Here is a 20990-nt window from a genome sequence, read left to right on the forward strand (position 1 = left end):
CCATTAGGCGATAAAAAGGGCCAGAAAAGACTACGAGGAAAAAATAGCCAAGGAGGCAAAGAACTTCAAACCATTCTTTCGATATATTAAGGGGAAATGACCCACGAAGGAAGCAGTGGGACCATTGGATGACCATGGAATAAAAGAAGCGCTAAAGGAGGATAAAGCAATTGCCAACAAACTGAACACATTTTTTGCGTCTGTATTTACTGAGGAAGATTTACACAGCATACCGAAATCCATCAGGCTATATGCTGGAAACGAAGATGGAAAGCTGACAGGATTAACGGTCAGTCTAGAGAAGGTGGGTAAGGCAGATTGATAGGCTTAAAAGTGATAAATCTCCGGGACCGGATGGCATCCATCCAAGGGTGATCAAGAAACTGAAAGGGACCATAGCTGAACTGCTTCAACTAATAGCCAATCTGTTGATCAAATTGGGAAAGATTCCGGAAGACTGGAAGGTGGCAAATGTTATGCCGATCTTCAAGAAAGATTCGAAGGGAGATCCGGGAAACTACAGACCGGTGAGTCTGACCTCGGTACCGGGAAAGATGGTAGAGTTGCTGATAAAGGACCGCATCATTGTTCATCTTGACTGACACAGGCTGATTAGGACCAGTCAACACGGTTTTAGCAAAGGCAGATCGTGTTTGACGAACTTGCTGCACTTCTTTGAGGGAGTAAACAGATAGATAGACAAGGACGACCCGGTCAACATTGTATATCTGGATTTTCAGAAGGCATTTGACAAGGTTCCACATGAACGACTACTTCGGAAAATTGCAATCGATGGTGAAATACTCATGTGGATTAAATTCTGGCTGGAGCATAGGAAACAGAGAGTGGGGATAAATGGACAATACTCAGACTGGAAGAGCGTCACCAGTGGGGTGCTGCAGGGCTTGGTGCTTAGACCCATGCTCTTCAACATCTTTATAAACGATCTGGACATTAGTACGACGAGCGAGGTGATTAAATTTGCGGACGATACAAAGTTATTCAGAGTAGTGAAGACACATGGTGATTGCGAAGATCTGCAACGTGACATAATCAGGCTCAAGGAATAGGCATCAACATAGCAGATGAGGTTCAACGTGGATAAGTGTAAAGTGATGCATGCAGGTAACAAAAATCTCATGCATGAATACAGGATGTCCGGGGCGGTACTTGGAGAGACTTGGGAGTTATGATCGACAAGCCGATGAAGCCGTCCAAGCAATGTGCGGCGGCGGTGAAAAGGGCAAACAGAATGCTAGGAATGATAAAGAAGGGGATCATGAACAGATTGGAAAAGGTTATCATGCCGCTGTACCGGGCCATGGTGCGCCCTCACCTGGAGTACTGCGACCAGCACTGGTCCCCGTGCATGAAGGACACGGTACTACTCAAAAGGGTTCAGAGAAGAGCACCTATGACAGTTAAGGGGCTGGAGGAGTTGCCATACAGTGAGAAACTGGGCCTTTTCTCCCTCGAACAGAGGAGATTGAGAGGGGACATGATCGAAACATTCAAGGTACTGAAGGGAACAGACTTAGTAGATAAGGACAGGTTGTTCACCCTCTCCAAGGTAGGGAGAATGAGAGGGAACTATCTAAAATTGAAAGGGGATAGATTCCGTATGAACATGAGGAAGTTCTTCTTCACCCAGAGAGTGGTAGAAAACTGGAACACTCTTCCGGAGTCTGTCATAGGGGAAAACACCCTCCGGGATTCAAGACAAAGTTGGACAAGTTTCTGCTGAACCAGAACGTACGCAGTTAGGGTGCTGGTCTTTGACCGGAGGGCCACCGCGTGAGCGGACTGCTGGGCACGATGGACCATTGATCTGACCCAGCAGCTGCAATTCTTATGTTCTTAACCTTTTACGATCTATTCAAGGGAACTAATTTTTTGAAAGCTGAGGTGTAAAAAGCCTCAGTGGGCCGAAAAAATGGACCGTGCTCAAAAAAGTTCAAAGTTTAGCCTTCTGTGGCTCTTATAATAATGAAGCTATCCCCATCAAATTTTGTTCACAAGAAACCATATGTCCAAAATCATGCCTAATTGTAAATTGCTTAGATAACTGTTGATAGGCGGTATGTATATATAAACATAGAAACATAGAAGATGACGACAGATAAGGGCCATAGCCCATCAGGTCTGCCCACTCTACTGACCCACCCCCAAGTCTACTATCCTAGGGATCCCACTCCCGGTGACAGGTTCCCTTGGCTTAACCCTCTAAGAGATCCCACATGGGCATCCCATTTGCTCTTAAATTCTTGCACACTGTTTGCCTCGATCACCTGCACCGGGAGCTGTTCCAAGGATCAACCACTCTCTCGGTGAAGAAATATTTCCTGGCGTCGCCAAGAAATATTTCTTCACCGAGAGAGTGGTTAATCCTTGGAACGAGCTCCCGGTGCAGGTGATCGAGGCAAACAGCGTGCAAGAATTTAAGAGCAAATGGGATGCGTGTGTGTGTCTCCCTCAATGAGAGGGAGAATTAGAAGGCCTTGAGCATGCGCAGATGCAAGCTCAAGGCCCGGCAGAGGCAGAAGTTCTTCAAGCGGCACTGGCACGTCCTGTGGGCTGTGTGCCGGTGCCAGACGGGAATAAGTTTCAAGTTGTTCGGGCGGGGGGTGCCGGTTTGCGCGGCGGGCCTTTGTGAGCGGGTAGGAGCAATGCCGGTTCTCAGGGGGGGTGCTCGCAAATCGAGTCAACACTCGGTTTGCGAGACAAGTTTTGCTAGAGTTTTGCTCGTCTTGCAAAACACTCGCAAACCGGGTTATTCGCAAACTGAGGTTTGACTATCTCTCTCTCTCTAGCACAGTTACTTACCGTAACAGTTGTTATCCAGGGATAAGCAGGAAGATATTCTCAACAGTGGGCGACGTCACCGACGGAGCCCCTAAGCGGACAGCCTCGAAAGCAGACTTGCTTGAAGATCTTTGTAAGAGCTTCCGAGTGCTGCACTGCGCATGCGCGAGTGCCTTCCCGCCCGAGTTAAGGCACGCGTCTCCTGTGAGGTATCTCAGTTCAGATACCTAGCTAAGAAGCCAACCAGGGGAGGAGGGTGGGTTGTGAGAATATCTGCCTGTTGTCCCTGGATAACAACTGTTATGGTAAGTAACTGTGCTTTATCCCAGGACAAGCAGGCAGCATATTCTCAACAGTGGGTGACCTCCAAGCTAAGCATAATGGGATGGAGGGAGAGTTGGCAATTTAAGAAAAGAGATTTTGCAAAACAGATTGGCCAAAATGGCCATCCCTTCTGGAGAAAGCATCCAGACAGTAATGAGAGGTGAAAGTATGAACCGAGGACCAAGTGGCAGCCTTGCAGATTTCCTCAATAGGAGTTGATCTGAGGAAAGCTACAGACGCCGCCATTGCTCAAACTCTGTGCCCCTGACTCAATCCTGCAGAGGGAGACCAGCCTGAGCAGAGCAGAAAGAGATGCAAGCAGCCATCCAGTTGGATATGGTTCTCTTTGAGACAGGATGCCCCAACTTATTTGGATCGAAGGACATGAAAAGTTGTGGGGTTATTCTGTGAGGTTGAGTGAGTTGCAAGTAGAAAGCCAAGGCACGTTTACAATCCAAAGTATGGAGCACCACTTCTCCAGGGTGAGAATGAGGCTTTGGAAAAAACACTGGAAGAACAAAAGATTGATTATTGTGAAATTCTGAAACAACTTTAGGTAAGAATTTAGGATGAGTGCGGAGGACCACCTTGTCATGGTGGAAAACTGTGAAAGGTGGATCCGCAACCAAAGCTTGTAACTCACTGACTCGTCGAGCAGATGTGAAGGCAATCAGGAAAACTACTTTCCAAGTAAGGTACTTGAGATGAGCCTTATCAATTGGTTCAAATGGAGGCTTCATCAATTAAGCCAGGACAACATTGAGATCCCAGACCACTGGAGGTGGTTTGAGCGGTGGATGAACATTAAAAAGTCCTTTCATAAAGCTGGAAACCACAGGGTGTGCAAACAGGGGTTTCCCATCAAGAGGCTGATGAAAAGCAGCAATCGCACTGAGATGGATTCAGATAGATGTAGACTGGAGGCCAGACTGTGATAAGTGAAGTAAATAATCCAAAACAGATGCCAAGGAGGTAAGCATTGGCTCCATATGGCGAGTGGAACACCAAGCAGAAAATCTAGTCCATTTCTGGTCGTAACACTGCCTAGTGGACGGCTTTCTGGAAGCTACCAAAATATCCTGTACAGACTGAGAAAATTGTAGAGAGTCTGTTAAGTGGAAAGGTACCAAGCTGTTAAGTGTAGAGACTGCAGGTTGGGATGTAGCAAGGAACCTTGACTCTGAGTAAGCAGAGAAGGAAAAACCGGTAGACGTAGAGGTGCTGAGTTGAAGTAGAAGGGAGTACCACAGTTGTCTGGGCCACCGAGGAGCTATCAGAATCATGGTGGCATGTTCTGTCTTGAGTTTGACAAGAGTCTTGAGAATCAGAGGGAAGGCATAGAGAAACTGACCTGTCCAATCCAGTAGGAAAGCATCTGCCTCGAGACGCTGGGGAGAGTATATTCGGGAGCAGAATTGAGGCAGCTTGTTGTTGAGTGAGAGGCAAAGAGGTCTATTTGAGGAGTCCCCCATCAAGCAAACACTTGACGTAGAGGCGAAGAATTGAGTGTCCATTCATGTGGTTCCAGAAGACGACTCAACTTGTTCGCCAGACAGTTGTGCTGACCTTGAATGTAGACAGCTCTGAGAAAGATGTTGTGATGGATTGCCCAATCCCACAGCTTCAGAGCTTCTTGACAAAGGAGTGCGATCCCGTCCCTTCCTGTTTGTTGACACAGTACATAGCGACTTGGTTGTCCGTCCGGACAAGGACTACCTTGTCGTGAAGAAGGTGTTGAAAAGCTTTGAGGGCATTGAAAATCGTTGAGTTCCAACAGATTGATGTGACAAAGACGGTCCGCAGGAGACCAATGACTTTGGAGACCGTATTGATGGGCTCCCCATGCGTAGGTTGAAGAGTCTTTTGTGAGAACCTTCTGATGAGAAAGATTGTGGAACAGCAAACCTCTGGAAAGATTGGAAGAGAGCATCCACCAGTGGAGAGACTGCTTCAACAAAGGAGTTACTGTAATGTGTTGAGAAAGCGGGTCGGTAGCTTGTTGCCACTGAGATGCCAGGGTCCACTGAGGTATGCGAAGGTGGACCCTGGCAAAAGGTGTCACGTGAACTGTAGAAGTCATGTGACCGAGAAGAACCATCATTTGTCTTGCTGAAATTGATGTGAGATGAGACACTTGATGGCTAAGGTGAATGAGGGTATCCCGACATGGTGGAGGTAGAAACGCTCTGAGCTGGACAGTGTCTAGAGTGGCCCCAATGAACTGGAGAGACTGAGATGGGGGTCAACTGGGATTTTGGAAAGTTGACTTCAAACCCCAGACTTTGGAGGAAAATAATAGTCTGTTGGGTCACTGCAATAACCCCTTGTTGAGAAGGGGCTTTGCTGAGCCAGTCGTCTAGGTACGGAAAAACTTGAAGACCCTGGGTATGGAGGGCTGCAGCCACCACCATCAGACACTTCGTGAAGACTCTGGGGGATGAGGCGAGTCCGAATGGAAGAACTCTGTATTGGAGATGAAGATTCCCCACCTGAAATCTTAAATACTTACGAGAGGCTGGATGAATCGGGATACGAGTGTAAGCCTCTTTGAGATCCAGAGAGCATAGCCAATCTCCCTGATTCATCAGGGAATACAGAGTTGGTAAAGAAAGCATCCGAAACTTCTCTTTAACTAGAAATTTGTTGAGGGCTCTGAGGTCCAGAATGGGTCGCAAATCCCCCATCTTCTTTGGAATTAGAAAATAACGAGAATAAAAGCCCATGTCTCGTTGGTTCAGAGGAACCTCTTCCGACAGCTCGAAGGTGAAGAAGAGTCTGAGCTTCCTGAAAAAGAAGGGGAAGTTGCGACGAATTGGAAGGACACTCTCTTGGAGGGCGATCTGGAGGCACCTGAAGAAAGTGAAGTGAGTATCCCTCCCGAAGGATGTTGAGAACCCAGAGATCTGAGGTGATCATCTCCCACTGGTGATAAAAGTGGTGAAGACGACCTCCTATGGGCAGAAGAGAATTCTGATACAGGGAGTTTGGCATGCTCAGACTGGGAATGTCAAAAAGACGGAGCAGGTTTAGTCACAGCAGGAGTCCGAGCCTTCTGCTATCGTTGTTGCTGTGGAGGCCTTCTAGGCGGAGGCCTGGAGAAAGCTGGTGTCATTTTTTGAGGATAACAACGTGGTGGTTGCTTGTATGGGCAAGCAGGAGACTTAGGCTTTGGCCAAATCAAGGAAGCAAAAGAGCGCTCATATTCAGAGAGGCGCTTTGTAGCGGCTTCAATAGAATTATCAAAGAGTTCATTCCCCTGGCAAGGCAAGTTCGCTAGACGGTCCTGCAGATTGGGATCCATATCAACAATGCGGAGCCAGGCGAGACGGCGCATGGCTACTGCAAAGGCAGAAATTCTAGAAGAGAGTTCAAAAGCATCGTATGTGGTTTGCAGCATGAAGAGTCGAAGTTGAGACAGAGTTTTGATGATATGTTTAATTTCAGGAAGACTTTATTTCTCAAGAGCCAGATAGAACTTTGGCATCAATTTGAGGAAATTATTAAAATAAGCCATGAAAATGTAATTATAATTGAGAATTCTGTTAGCCATCATGGAATTCTGGTATAATCTACGGCCAAACTTGTCCATGGTACGGCCCTCCCTGCCTGGAGGGACCGCAGCGTAAAGCTTAGATGGATGAGCTTTCTTTAAAGAAGATTCCACAACCAAAGACTGGTGGGACAATTGTGATTTCTTGAAGCCTTTGCAAGGTACTGTGCGATACCTGGATTCCAGCTTGGATGGAATGGCTGTAATGGAATAAGGAGTTTCCATTTTCCTTAAGAAAGTCTGTTTCAATACTGGAGTCATAGGAAGTCTCAATGACTCCTTGGGTGGATGAGGCAGCTCCATGTCGGCCAAGTATTCAGGAGTGTACTTGGAATCAGAGTGGAGATCCAGCTGAAGAGCTTTCCCCATGTCAAAGACAAATCTGGCAAAAGAGGCAGACTTCGAGGTCGAGGCACTTTCAACAGAAGGAGTGCGAGACTTAGGAACCACCAAATAGGAAGGAGAAGCCTCTCTGGGATACTGAGAAGGAGGCTTAGAATCCAGGCGCACGGTAATTGAAGAAGCTCCACTACCCGCAACAGGAGGAGTTAGAGAGTGCTTGCGCTTCAAAGACCTCGATGGTGAAGTTTGAGGAACAGAGTGGGTCGAGGCAGGTGGAGAAGGCTCCCTCGGAGTCAATCTCGATGGAGGAGTCTTCGACCTCGATGGACTGTGAGGAGAAGCAGCCGGTGTAATAGCCTTGCGAGACTTATGTTTAGATTTAGTAGAAGTCTTGGTAGCCTTTGATAAACAAGGCATAGAAGACTCTGTATCCGGATGAGGAGAGGGTTTCTGCTGTAGAAAAGTCTCCTGACTGAGCTTAGAAGTGAGATGCCTCGAATGCCTCGAGCGATGCCTCGATCGAGGCTGAGAAGACTGTGTCCGAGGAGTAGATGTAGAGTTGCTGGACGAGAAACGTCGAGACTTCCGAGGCTTTCCTCGAGGTGCTTCCACAGGGGTCTCAGACTGCTGCTCAGGCTGGCTCATAGGAAGCAGGTTCGAGGCCGGGAGGAGCTGAGCCATGACCGAGGAAATTTGAGTGGTCAGAATGGCTTTCAACATGTCCTCGAACATGGGCACCAAGACAAAAGGATCAGGTCTCGAAGGTGTAGCAGTGCGCTCCAAGGAGGGCAACCTTGAGGATGAGTATTCCCGATGCTTGGAGGCACGCTTAGCTAGAGGTCTCGAAGAGGCTGGCAGGACCGCGGACACGGCCTGGGATGCCTGAGACTCTGGAGGCTTCTTAGGAGTGGTACCTGAAAGAGAGATAGGAGACTTACCCACCGAGGAAGACTTCTGAGGAACTGCCGACGAGGCCTTCGAGACCGGAGGTGTCGAGGTCGAGGCCTTAGTGGAGGCAGATGAGGGTGTCGGGGTCAAGGTCTTGGAAGTTGAGGCCATCCCGGAAGCTGAGGTCGAGACCCTCTCAGCAGATGGTTCCATGGGATCAAATAGTTGAAGAAGCTTGGCACGGCTTCTGCGAAGGGCTCGAGGTTGAAGGGTAGCACAGCGCGAACAGGCGTCGGGGCAATGTTCAGGACCCAGGCAAGCAATACACAGACTATGAGGATCGGCTATGAGATGGCCTTGGCACACTGGCTACACTTTTTGAACCCGGTATGAGGCCGGGACATAGAAAAAATAAAGGCCGACGTAATGAACAAGGTAAGCGGCCAGTCCTAGGCCAAAAAGCCCCTGGCCGTAAGAAAGTAAAAAAAAATAAAAAGGTTTTTATTTTTTGGTTTTTTTTAAGAAAAGAAAGATTAAAAGAAACGTGAACACAGCGACTAACAAAATAAGAAAGCCGCGGTGAGAGAAGACAACTAAGGTTGCAGAGCTGAAGTGAAGAGGACTTCTCGGCTCCACGGAAAACTTTGAACTGAGGTATCTCACAGAAGACACGTGCCCTAACTCGGGCGGGAAGGCACTCACGCATGCGCAGTGCAGCACTCGGAAGCTCTTACAAAGATCTTCAAACAAGTCTGCTTTCAAGGCTGTCTGCTGCGGGGCTCCGTCGGCGATGTCACCCACTGTTGAGAATATGCTGCCTGCTTGTCCTGGGATAAATATATACACAAACACACACACACATACATACATACATATATACATATATACATACATACATACACACACACACTGGCTCACAAATTTCCATACATAATAAAATTCTGGATCCCTGTCTTGGTACAGAAATGATTTTAAAAATTTTCTAAACCTGAAATAGTGGTCAATAGATCATAGTGTAAATGGTAGTTGGTTCCAACATTTTGCTAATTCATATTGGATGGAAGAGGTAATTTGCCTGGTAGACTTTATATATTGTTGCATGCTGGAAATTTTAAGTAGAAACGATTTTTGGTGGAATATCTGTTGGAGTAGGGTGGCCAACTCTGTTAGGCAGTTGTGAGCATTTCCGTCAGGATCTTAAAGGCAGTGATGACTAATTTAAACTTGATCCTTGCAGTTATGGGAAGCCAATGTAGTTAAATATAGTAGGGCTGTAGGTGTTCAGATTTCCATAGCCCATATATAAGTCTTACTATTGCATTTTGAACTAGTTGTAGACGCGATAGCAATGTTTTAGGGCAAAGAACTAGTGTTACGTTATAATAGCCTAGTCAAGATAGGATTAGGACTTGCACTAAAATTTGGAAAGCTCCCATTTAGAAGAATTTTCTGATGGATCTTAGCTTTCTTATCTTTTGAGTTATGCAACCTTGTGTCACAGAAATGTCAGAATTACTCAAGCAGTCCTCAAAAGTCACTGCAACCACACCATGACTTTTGAAGACTGCTGAAGGAAGAGGGCTTGTATCACTTTTCAACCATAGGTTTTTCAAACTCTGCACGCTTTCTGCTGCAGAGATTGCATGGGGTGTTCTGACAGAAATAGGAGCTACATTTTTTATTGCAGAAATCTGTGGTTTGTATCGCAGTAGGTGCGCAAGAACACGTCACCTATTATACAGAGAACAAAAATGGGCATAGCAGGGGCAGGATCAGCACTTGTGTGTGTTATTTATAAATTACATGCCTATGTATATAATTATACCTGACTTGGAGGAGGTGTAAATGGATTACATTATTCCCTTGGTTTTTTGTCTTTAAAAATATGTACCCTGTTAGAAAATGACATTCCCAAAACTACAGACATGTGGCAGGAGGACAATAAGTCTCATTTGCAGGATCCTTGGTAATAAACACTTACCATGAAGAAACATTCCTTAAATCCTCTCCAGGTCTGATCTCCAGCAAGTGTTCTTTACTTACTTTGAGACATCAGAAAAGATTTTACTCCGAATAGGGGATAAAATTGTAAAGTTTATATTTATTAGGACATTCTAAACTGTCTTTCCCTGGGAATACTGTATATCAGTGGTTTACAGGCTAAATGAAAAAAAAAATTAAATGGAACGGAATGCCATTTCTTAAGAAGGAAGGAGGGGAAGACACAGAAGCAGAAATACCTAGGGGGAGCTAGGAAAGGGTTCCCCAAGGATCCTGTGCTCCCATTGTGCAAACTTGGCTGAGAAGAAAAGTCTTAAGCACAACATTGAACTTCAGGAAAGAGATCATGGAGCAGAATGGAGATAACAAAGCTCTAGAGCAGGGGTGTCAAAGTCCCTCCTCGAGGGCCGCAGTCCAGTCGAGTTTTCAGGATTTCCCCAATGAATATGCATGAGATCTATTTGCATGCACTGCTTTCATTGCATGCTAATAGATCTCTTGCATATTCATTGGGGAAATCCTGAAAACCCGACTGGATTGCAGCCCTCGAGGAGGGACTTTGACACCCCTGCTCTAAAGAGTTGGTGCTATGAAAAAACAACAACAAAATCATCATGACTAATGGTGCCTAACCAAGCATGGTAGGAGGAATGAAAAACTGGAGCTTGCTGGATAAACAAACAGTGGCTTGAGTTGCAGGCAATAACAAGAGCCAACAGATAGGATGGAGTACCCCGATGCAAGGCTTTATATGCAAGGGTACAAATCTTATACTGCACCCTGTAACAAACAGAGAGCTCTGGAATGATCAATTACAATTCAGTTTTAACTGAATGGCCAGTGCTAGTTTCAGTAGTAACAGAAAGCTCATAATACTCCCACTGAGGGTGAACCAAAATTAACCCTCCTAATCCATATTCTTAGGGATCACAACCAGTTTATCTGAAACACTCATTCATTTAAGATCATGCTTATTAAAATTAGGACTGGCAAATACAAGTCACATGTAAACACTATCTGGGATAAAAAATAAATAAATCATCATCTTTTGCCTCCGAGACTGATGTTGGGCACAGAAATTTGCAAACTGCAATATTAAACCTGTTTTTAAAACTGGTAACAGTATTAACAGATGCATTTAGGAAGCACTAAAAACAGGATATCAGAAACCTGATCCCATTTTCATGGGACGACCATGGTTAGGAGCTAGTTTTACCTCACTCAAGTATCTTCTGTAATCCTGACGAAGTTCCTCTTTCAGCTTATGTTTTTTCCTCTCATATTCTTCTCCAAGTGGTAAACCCGTGTCATTATCTTCTTCTGAAAAGGTTAATATAGCTCTTGCTCATATTATATTAAAATAATAATAAAGTATGCAATGTGGATCTCTATATTAATTACAAGAGATTTCTTATTTTCAAACCAAATATTGGCTACAGTTATTTAACCAGACTTCTATTTCTACTTCAATAGTTGTAGACTACTACTTCAAAATGGTTTAATGGAAGATTAGGTTCTTACCTTGTTAATCTTCTTTCTGTTAATCTTTCTCAGGAGGTACGTTAGGTGTTCAATCCAAACCCATGAACCAGGTCTTGCAGAAGTGCAATACTCACAGCTTTCAGCACCTCCCACACTGCCAGTGGAGTACAGTGCCCCTTTCAGTTTTGTGCCAAAGCAAATTAATCACTACTGGAATAAAACACAAACAAGAAGGGGTATGGGGAACTTCCTCGCCATCATTCAGTTCTGTTCTGCAGCTTATAAAAGAACAAATAGTAATAAACAGTAAAACATACAAAACATAGCAGCAATAACCTACCTGCTGTGTACAAGCATTAATATCAAAAGAGTCTGAGGCTAAATAATGCACTAGCATATACAGGACAATCTTATACATGGCCATCTGGCTGATAGGAAAAGAATTTCAGGCCTGGAAGCGAGAAATATCAGTCAGAAAGGCAGGCGTAACTGACGAAAACAGGGGCAGGCCTTACAGACTCCTGAGAAAATTAAAAGAAAGAAGATTAACAAGGTAGGAACCTAATCTTCCATTCTCTTACATCTCCTCAGGTGACATACCAAACCAATAGCAATGTCTAGGGTGAGACAGAAGAGCCTGCTCGCAACAACGAGGCCCCAAAGGCGGCATCCGATCAAGCCACCACATCCACTCTGTAAAACCTCATCAAAAAATATGGAGAGAGGACCAAGTATCTGTCCTACAAATTTCAGCTGGAGGGACTGACCAAGACTCAGCCCATGAAGGTGTGACACTCCTAGTTGAGTGCGACCTGAGAGAAACCGTTGTTGCTTTCCACAGGTGATATATGTTGATGAGATGGCCATGCGAATCCATCTGGCAATAGAGACCTTCGATGCTGGCTTACCATGCCTGAACAAATGGTTAGAAAGATGAAAATCATTGGTCCTTTCTAAGTAGTAAAGTAAGACTCTTTGCACATCCAGTTTCTGTAATATCATATTTTGCTTATCCGACCTAGTGGGTTGAAAAGCAGGCAGATGAGCATGGAAATCAGAAACAACTTTTGGAAGAAAGGAAGAACAGCATGGAGGGCTACACCTGATGCTGAGAAAGGGCTCCCTACAAGATAACGTGTGCAATTCCAAAATACGTCTCATGGAGATGACTGCCACCAGGAACACTGTTTTGACCATGAGGTCCAATAAGAATGAATCTTTCAGTGGCTCATATGAAGCTTTAGTAGGGCCCTTCAAAACTGTTGAGGCTCCACGTTGGAAAGGGATGAGGCAGTGGGGGGTCTTAAATGGAGCGCACCTCTCAGAAATCTGGTTACGTCCAGATCAGCTGTAAGCGAAAAAGAACCATTGTGCACCCGGAAACTTTAGAGACTTGCCACTTGAACTTGAGGAAGCCACCGCCAGCCCTTTTTCCAGACCAGCCTGAAGAAGGCAAGGACCACAAAATGGGAGCTCACAGTGGTTCCACCTGGTCTCTCTCAACACCACTGTTGAAAAGCCTTAGCTTGGGCCACCATAGTAGAGGGCTTTTTAGCCCACAAGACAGTGGCAGCGACTATGTCTGAATAGCCTCTTTGAACTAGGGCCTTGTGCTCAAAAGCCATGCCATAAGACCAAAGTGCTGGGGGTTCTCCATAGGAAAAGGACCCTGGCTGAGAAGACCGCAATGAAGAAGGAACTTGAGACCCTTTTCCTACTGAAGTCGAACAAGATCTGAATACCAAGGATGGTGAGGCCAGGCCAGGGCCACTAAAATCACTAGGCCTGGATGAGTCGTGATCCTGCGGATGACCCGGCCCACCATGGGCCAAGGCTGGAAAATGTAAAGGAGCTCCTGAGTTGGCCAGGGCTGAACTAGCACATCTAGCCCTACGCTTCCTGGCTCTGTTCTTCAAATGAAAAAGCACTTGACTTTCAAGCTCTTGGATGAAGTCATCAAGTCCATAGGTGGTCTGCCACGAAGACACACAATGAGCCGGAAGGCTCGTTGCAAAAGGAACCACTCTTCTGGGTCCAGGACCTTTCGATTGAGAAAGTCTGCTTGCATATTGTCTACACCAGCCACGTGTGCCATGGAGAGAGCCTGAAGGTGCACGTCCACCCACCAGAATAGTATCTGTGCATCTAAACACAATGGAACACTACTAGTGCCCCCCCCTGCTGTTTCACATATGACACTGCAGTGGCATTGTCGGAAAAGGCTCTTCCTGCTTTCCCTTCCAGGTCCCTTTCCAGAGCCCTTAATGCTAGCCGAATGGCTCAAAGTTCTAGGCAATTTATGGACCACTCCTTTTGACCACCAGCCCTGGATGAAGAAGTTCCTGCAATGAGCTCCCCAGATGAAAAGAGAGTCACCTAAGATCTCATCTAAGATCCAAAGCAGTATATCATTCGACAAGGACGCTCCCTGAATCAACCAGCGTAAGCTGATCCTTGCTGCCCATGTCCAGAAACAGTGACACTGAGGGGACCACCGAGACAGGAGGGACCCTATAACAAGGACGCTCCCTGAAGCAACCAGCGTAAGCTGATCCTTGCTGCCCCTGTCCAGAAACAGTGACACTGAGGGGACCACCGAGACAGGAGGGACCCTATAACAGTCGCATGTGCACCCTGTCCCAGGGAACAACTTCCAGGGAGGCCGCCATGGAGCATAGCACCTGAAGGTAATGCCAGGCAGTTGAGCTTGGAAGTGCTAGGAAATCCCTGACTCAGATCAGGGATTGCAATGACCGAGTGTGGCTCGGGAAGAAAAAAACAGCCCTGTGCCATGTCAAACTGAATGCCCAGATATTCCAAGGTCTGAGTGAGCATTAGCTGGCACACCAGCTTGGATGGGGCTCTGATCAGCCAGTCATCAAAATAGGAGTGTACTTGTACTCCCATTCTGTTGAACTGAGCAGCTGCCACCACCACCATCATGACTTTGGTAAAAGATAGAAGATAGGAATATGGAGATAGGCTTCAAATCCAGAGATGCTAGAGCCATTGTCACAATCACTGATCGGGCTGTTTCCATGTGAAACCATGGAATCTTTAGAAATGCATCGACTGCTTTAAACTAGGGCTTTAAACTAGGTAAGTCGGGGGAGGGTACAAGCACAAACAACATACCAGGCGAACTAAAATGCCAATACATTTTTGAGGCTGAGGAAAGTAGTCACCGAAATTCTGGGTCAGGGGTGAGTGCACACACTTTTGAGTCGGGAGTAGGGTCACATCATATTTATGGGTCACATTGTAATTCCGGGTCTAGGGGGAGTACACACTGTAGTTCTGGGTATATGGGGAGTACACATTGTGGTTCTGAGCCTCAGGAAAGCACAAATAACACAAACAATGCTAAAGGTGTTCAAATAGCTCAAACAGGAATATCCCCACTGAGACATAACAAAAATATAACATGGAGGGCTATGTACGTCAACGCACACAGTTTAGGAAACAAGATCCTGGAATTGGAAACAGAAATAAGGAATGCTGACCTGGATGTGGTGGCGATATCCGAAACCTGGCTCACAGACTCCCACGGGTGGGACATGGTCATACCGGGTTACAACTTGCTTCGCCGGGACAGAGAGGGTAGGAAGGGAGGGGGTGTAGCATTATATACTAAAGATGACATTAAGGTCACGAGAATCTCAGATGTCCAGTATACTGGGGAATCCCTTTGGGTTAATTTGGCCAGAGGGAAGGACAAATGCTTGTATCTTGGCGTAATTTACAGACCCCCAAGACAACAGGATGACCTGGATATGGAAATAATCGAAGATATAGAAAATATCACCTTGCGTGGGGACACAGTATTGCTAGGTGACTTCAACATGCCTGATGTGGATTGGGTTACACTTACCTCTGCTTCCGGCAGCAGCAGGAGGCTATTAAACTCTATGAAAGGAGCAAGCCTCAGGCAACTGGTGTTGGAACCGACAAGGGATCAGGCAATACTGGACCTGATACTTACCAATGGAGAAAGTGTCACAGAGGTCTCGGTGGGCGACACATTGGCCTCCAGTGACCACAACATGGTATGGTTCAATATCAGGAAAGGTTTCACTAAATCTACTACACTAACCAAAGTCCTCAAATTCAAGGACACAAATTTCAAAGAAATGGGAGACTTCGTTCACCAGGCGCTACAAAGCCAAGAAGAAACCGATAACGTGGAAGACATGTGGTCGACTTTGAAAGCAACCATACAAGAAGCAACAAACCGCTATGTAAAATCAGAAAGTAAACGGCGAAGGAACAATAAGCCACAGTGGTTTACTGCGGAGATCTCAGACCTGATCAAGGAGAAGAAAAAAGCATTCATCTCTTACAAACAATCAGGGAAGCAGGACTCTAGAGCAGACTACCTGGCCAAATCAAAAGCCGTCAAAACAGCAGTCAGGGAGGCTAAATTCCTCATGGAGGAGTCTCTAGCAAAGAACATCCAGAAGGGAGATAAATCCTTCTTCAGGTATATCAGTGATAGAAGAAAAAACTCAGGCGGGATTGTACGTCTTAGGAAACCAGACGGAGACTATGTGGAAAAGGATTCGGAAAAAGCCCAACTATTAAATGAATACTTCTGCTCAGTCTTCACCCGAGAAGCGCCAGGGCTCGGCCCTCAGCTACAGACAAGGGTTGGCTCAGTTGACCCGTTTAGTAACTTTGAGTTTACGCCCAGCAGTGTCTACGGTGAGCTGTCAAAGCTCAAGGTTAACAAAGCAATGGGGCCGGACAACCTGCACCCCAGGGTGCTTAGGGAGCTGAGTGATGTCTTGGCGGAGCCACTGTCCGCGCTCTTCAACCTCTCCCTTAGTACAGGCAGCGTCCCGTTGGACTGGAGGACGGCTAACGTCATTCCACTCCACAAGAAAGGCTCAAAGATGGAGACAGCAAACTACAGACCAGTGAGTCTAACATCGATAGTGAGCAAACTAATGGAAACTCTAATCAAACACCAATTAGATAAGATCCTGGATGAAGAGAATCTACGGGATCCCCGACAACATGGATTTACTAAGGGGAGATCCTGCCAATCCATCCTGATCAGCTTCTTTGACTGGGTAACGGGGAAGCTGAATATTGGGGAGTCCCTGGACATCGTGTACCTGGACTTTAGCAAAGCATTCGATAGCGTACCACACCGCAGGTTACTGAGCAAGATGAGTTCTATAGGATTAGGTAACACATTGACGAAATGGGTTGGGAGCTGGCTTGGAGGTAGGCTCCAAAGGGTGGTGGTGAACGGCACCCCCTCCGAAATGACGGAGGTGATTAGTGGAGTACCACAGGGCTCAGTCTTGGACCCAATCCTATTCAACATCTTTATAAGAGACTTGGCAGAAGGGCTTCGAGGTAAAATAACATTATTCGCCGATGACGCCAAACTGAGTAATGTAGTGGGCAAATGCACAACAGACAAAGATTCAGTGCCCGACAACATGATGCACGACCTACTCCTACTGGAGCGATGGTCTAGGACATGGCAACTCAACTTCAATGCCAAAAAATGCAAAGTTATGCACCTGGGCAGCCAGAATCCATGCAAGTCTTATACCCTTAATGGCGAGATCCTAGCAAAAACGGTAGCAGAACGAGACTTGGGGGTAATCGTCAGTGAGGACATGAAGTCTGCCAATCAAGTGGAGCAGGCTTCGTCCAAGGCAAGACAAATCATGGGCTGCATACGAAGGAGTTTCATCAGTCGTAAGGCGGAAGTCATTATGCCATTGTATAGATCCATGGTGAGGCCCCACCTGGAATACTGTGTGCAATTCTGGAGGCCGCATTATCGCAAGGATGTGCTGAGACTGGAGTCGGTGCAAAGAATGGCCACCCGGATGGTCTCGGGACTCAAGGATCTACCATACGAAAAAAGGCTTGACAAATTACAGCTATACTCGCTCGAGGAGCGCAGAGAGAGGGGGGACATGATCAAGACGTTCAAGTATCTTACGGGCCGCATCGAGGCGGAGGAAGATATCTTCTTTTTCAAGGGTCCCACGACAACAAGAGGGCATCCGTTGAAAATCAGGGGCGGGAAACTACGAGGTGACACCAGGAAATTCTTTTTCACTGAAAGAGTGGTTGATCGCTGGAATAGTCTTCCACTACAGGTGATCGAGGCCAGCAGCGTGCCTGATTTTAAGGCCAAATGGGATCGGCACATGGGATCTCTTCACAGGGCAAAGGTAGGGGAGGGACATTAAGGTGGGCAGACTAGATGGGCCGTGGGCCCTTATCTGCCGTCTATTTCTATGTTTCTATGCTTTGAGATCTAGAATGGGTGTCCAATCCTATGTGTCTTTCTTGAGCACGATGAAGTATAAGGAGTATTTCCATGAACCTGAAACGTCATCAGGGACCGGCTCTACGGCTTGGGCTGAAGTGTTGCTCGGATCCTGGTCTCTTTCTGGCTTTCCGGTTGGAGAATTCAGAAACAAATCCAGGGGGAGACAAAAAGAATTCTCTTGTGTCCCGCCAGCTAAGAAGGATCAAACTCTACATCTCCAAACCTGACCTAGCTCAACTTTTCTACACCTATGTACTCTCCAGGATGGACTACTGCAAATCCATATTTAATGGAGCAACTGCCAAAGAACTCAAACGCCTCCAGCAGGTTTAAAACTTGTCAATCCGCCTCCTATGCAACCTCAATTATCGCAAACCCACTTCCCCAGCCCTCCAAGCAGAACACTGGCTACTGAACAAACGTTGCACATTCAAGGCCCTAATAATAGCTCACAAACATCTGCATCTCACCACTCCAGCCTAAATCACCTCCAAACTTCAACAATACACCCATGTCTGCCCCCGTCCGCTCCGAGGCAGAAAGGCGGCTATGCATCCCCCTAGGGAGATCTCTTCAGATGGAAACAGCCCACAAGCGCTCCTATAGCCTTTTTATCCCACGCCTATGGAACCAACAGCCTGCTCAGATAACATCGTTGAATTCACTGATGAGCTTCCGAAGAGCAGTAAAAGCCTCTCTTTTCACCAGAACTACCTCCAGCAAGCAGTACCCTTTTTCTCTTCTTCCAGAAGGAAACACCTCCTGTGACAGATATGACCACCCGGAGGACAACCACAAGGAAGGAATAGATGACACAGCAGTGAGACCTGGATACAGCAGAGGGAACCCACAGGAAGATGAATCCAGTGCAAGTCCATGCCAGGATCAGGAAAGATGGAAGTGCACCAAGGACACAGACCTGTGGCTAGAGAGACAACAGAAGATAGAAAAGACAGCAATCATCGTGGGGGAATCCATCATCCGACAAGTTGACAGCCACATAGCGGGAGAAAGAAAGAATTGGCTGGTGACCTGCCTACCAGGAGCCAAGGTAGAAGATATAGTGAGTCGCATTGACAGGATCATCAACAGCGCAGAAGAGGAAGATACGGTGGTGATCTACGTTGGAACAAACGATATGAGCAACAGAAACTACAGCAGGGAAACACTGAAAGACCGGTTCTGGATGTTAGGAAGGAAGCTGAAGACCGGAACACCAAGGGTAGCATTCTCGGACATCTTGCCAGTACCCAGGACCAACAGGAAGAGGCAGACAGAGCTGCAAGCAGTCAACGCATGGATGAGGCACTGGTGTGAGGAAGAAGGATTCCACTTCATGCGCAACTGGACGACATTCTGGGGGAAGAGCAAGCTATATAGGAAGGATGGACTCCACCTCAGCGGAGAGAGAACGAGGCTACTTGCAAGCAACATCAAGCGAAATTGAGAAGTTTTTAAACTAAGAAGAAGTAGGGGAAAGCCGACAGTCGACCAAGTCGATGGTTCAGGAAAATGTATTCCCAGAGGATACCATGCAAGAAGATTGCAGGAAAGACTTACCGGATCATAGGCAAGATAGAAATCCTGACAGATCGAAAGGGTCGGAAGAGAGGGAGACAGAAGAGTGAAGGAAATGAAAGAAAGAAACAGGCTGTAAACTTAAGTGTATGTACACGAATGCAAGGAGCCTAAGGAATAAGATGGGGAATTGGAAGCTATGGCACAAAAAGATAACCTAGACATCATTGGCATCACAGAAACATGGTGTAACGAGGAAAACATCTGGGACACTGTTATACCGGGATACAAGCTATACCACAGAGACAGAATAGGACAAAAAGGTGGGGGTATTGCCCTATACATCAAAGAGGGAATTGAGTCTATCTGAGAGAACATGCCAGAAATGAAGAATAAGGTAGAGTCTCTATGAGCCAAATTAGTGGGAACAAATGGAACAAAGACAAAGATCGGCATTTACTACTGACCAACAGGGCAGTCCGAAGAGACTGATGGAGAAATGACGGACGAGATTAAACACAACTGTAAAGGAGGCAACCCAGTTATCATGGGATCTTCAATTATCCGGTGATATATTGGAACCTAGGCACCTCTAGCTGCAGTAGGGAGACCAAGTTCCTGGATGCTGTAGGCAGCTGCTTCCTGGAACAACTTGTCAAGGAAAATACAAGAAGAAATGCAATTCTGGACTTAATTCTAAACGGACTAAGAGGACTGGCACAAGGTATAGAAGTTGAAGGGATGCTGGGAAACAGTGATCACTATATGATCCACTTCAATCTGGACACAAGAACAAAACATCGATCCAGAACGACGGCCACGGCATTGAACTTCTGAAAAGGAAACTATGAAAGGATGAGAGTCATGGTGGGGAAGAAGATTAGGAAGAGGAAAAGCACTATAAAAACGCTAAAGCAAGCACAGTGCCTTTTTAAGGACACAGTCACTGAGGCGCAAAATCTATATATACCGCGTATCAAAAAGGGTTCCAAGAGGAAAAAGAACAAGGAATCAGCGGGGCTCACTGTAGCGGTGAAGGTAGCGATCAGAGACAAGAAGACTTCGTTTAAGGAATGGAAAAGGACGAAAACAGATGAAAACTGGAAAAGTACAAACAACATCAAAGCAAGTGCCATAAGGCGGTGAGAGGGATCAAAAGAAACTATGAAGAAAATATAGCCAAGGAGGCAAAAAATTTTAAACTGCTCTTTTGATATATTAAGGGGAAACGACCCACGAAGGAAGCAGTGGGGCCGTTAGATGACCATGGAATAAAGGGAATACTAAAGGAGGACAAAGCCATCGCCGACAAACAGAACACATTTTTTGTGTCTGTATTTACCGAAGAGGATATAGCCAATATACCGAAGTCGACAGGCTATACATAGGAAACGAAGACGGGAAAATGACAGGGTCAACGGTCAATCTAGAAGAGGTATTCAGACAGATTGATAGGCTTAAAAATGATAAATCCCCGGGACCGGATGTAATCTATCTGAGGGTAATCAAGGAACTGAAAGGGGTTATAACTGAACTGCTTCAACTAATAGCCAATCTGTCGATCAAATCAGGAAGGATTCCGGAAGACTGGAAAGTGGCAAAAGTTACGCCGATCTTCAAGAAAGTTTTGAGGGGAAGATCCAGGAAACTACAAACCGGCGACTCTGACTTCGGTACTGGGAAAGATGGTAGAGGCGCTGATAAAGGACCGCATCATTGATCACCTTGACGGACACAATCTGATGAGGACAAGCCAGCATGGATTCAGCAAAGGAAGATCTT

The 20990-nt window shown here is 46.2% G+C and overlaps 1 protein-coding gene across 9 annotated transcripts in view; it reads right to left on the reverse strand.

Moving 5' to 3' along the window:
- The window catches only part of CSPP1 (centrosome and spindle pole associated protein 1), a 328816-nt gene that overhangs the window by 273039 nt on the left and 34787 nt on the right, over positions 1-20990 (reverse strand). For 6 of the 9 annotated variants that reach the window (XM_033933355.1, XM_033933354.1, XM_033933356.1 and 3 more), the window contains exon 4: positions 11124-11227. The exons of the other annotated variants lie outside the window; for them this stretch is intronic. In XM_033933355.1, coding sequence (XP_033789246.1) covers positions 11124-11227 — 104 coding nt within the window. The remainder of the gene's footprint in view (positions 1-11123; positions 11228-20990) is intronic. 9 annotated transcript variants of the gene reach the window in all.

The sequence above is a fragment of the Geotrypetes seraphini genome, chromosome 2 (assembly GCF_902459505.1).
Source record: "Geotrypetes seraphini chromosome 2, aGeoSer1.1, whole genome shotgun sequence".
Classification (NCBI taxonomy): domain Eukaryota; kingdom Metazoa; phylum Chordata; class Amphibia; order Gymnophiona; family Dermophiidae; genus Geotrypetes; species Geotrypetes seraphini.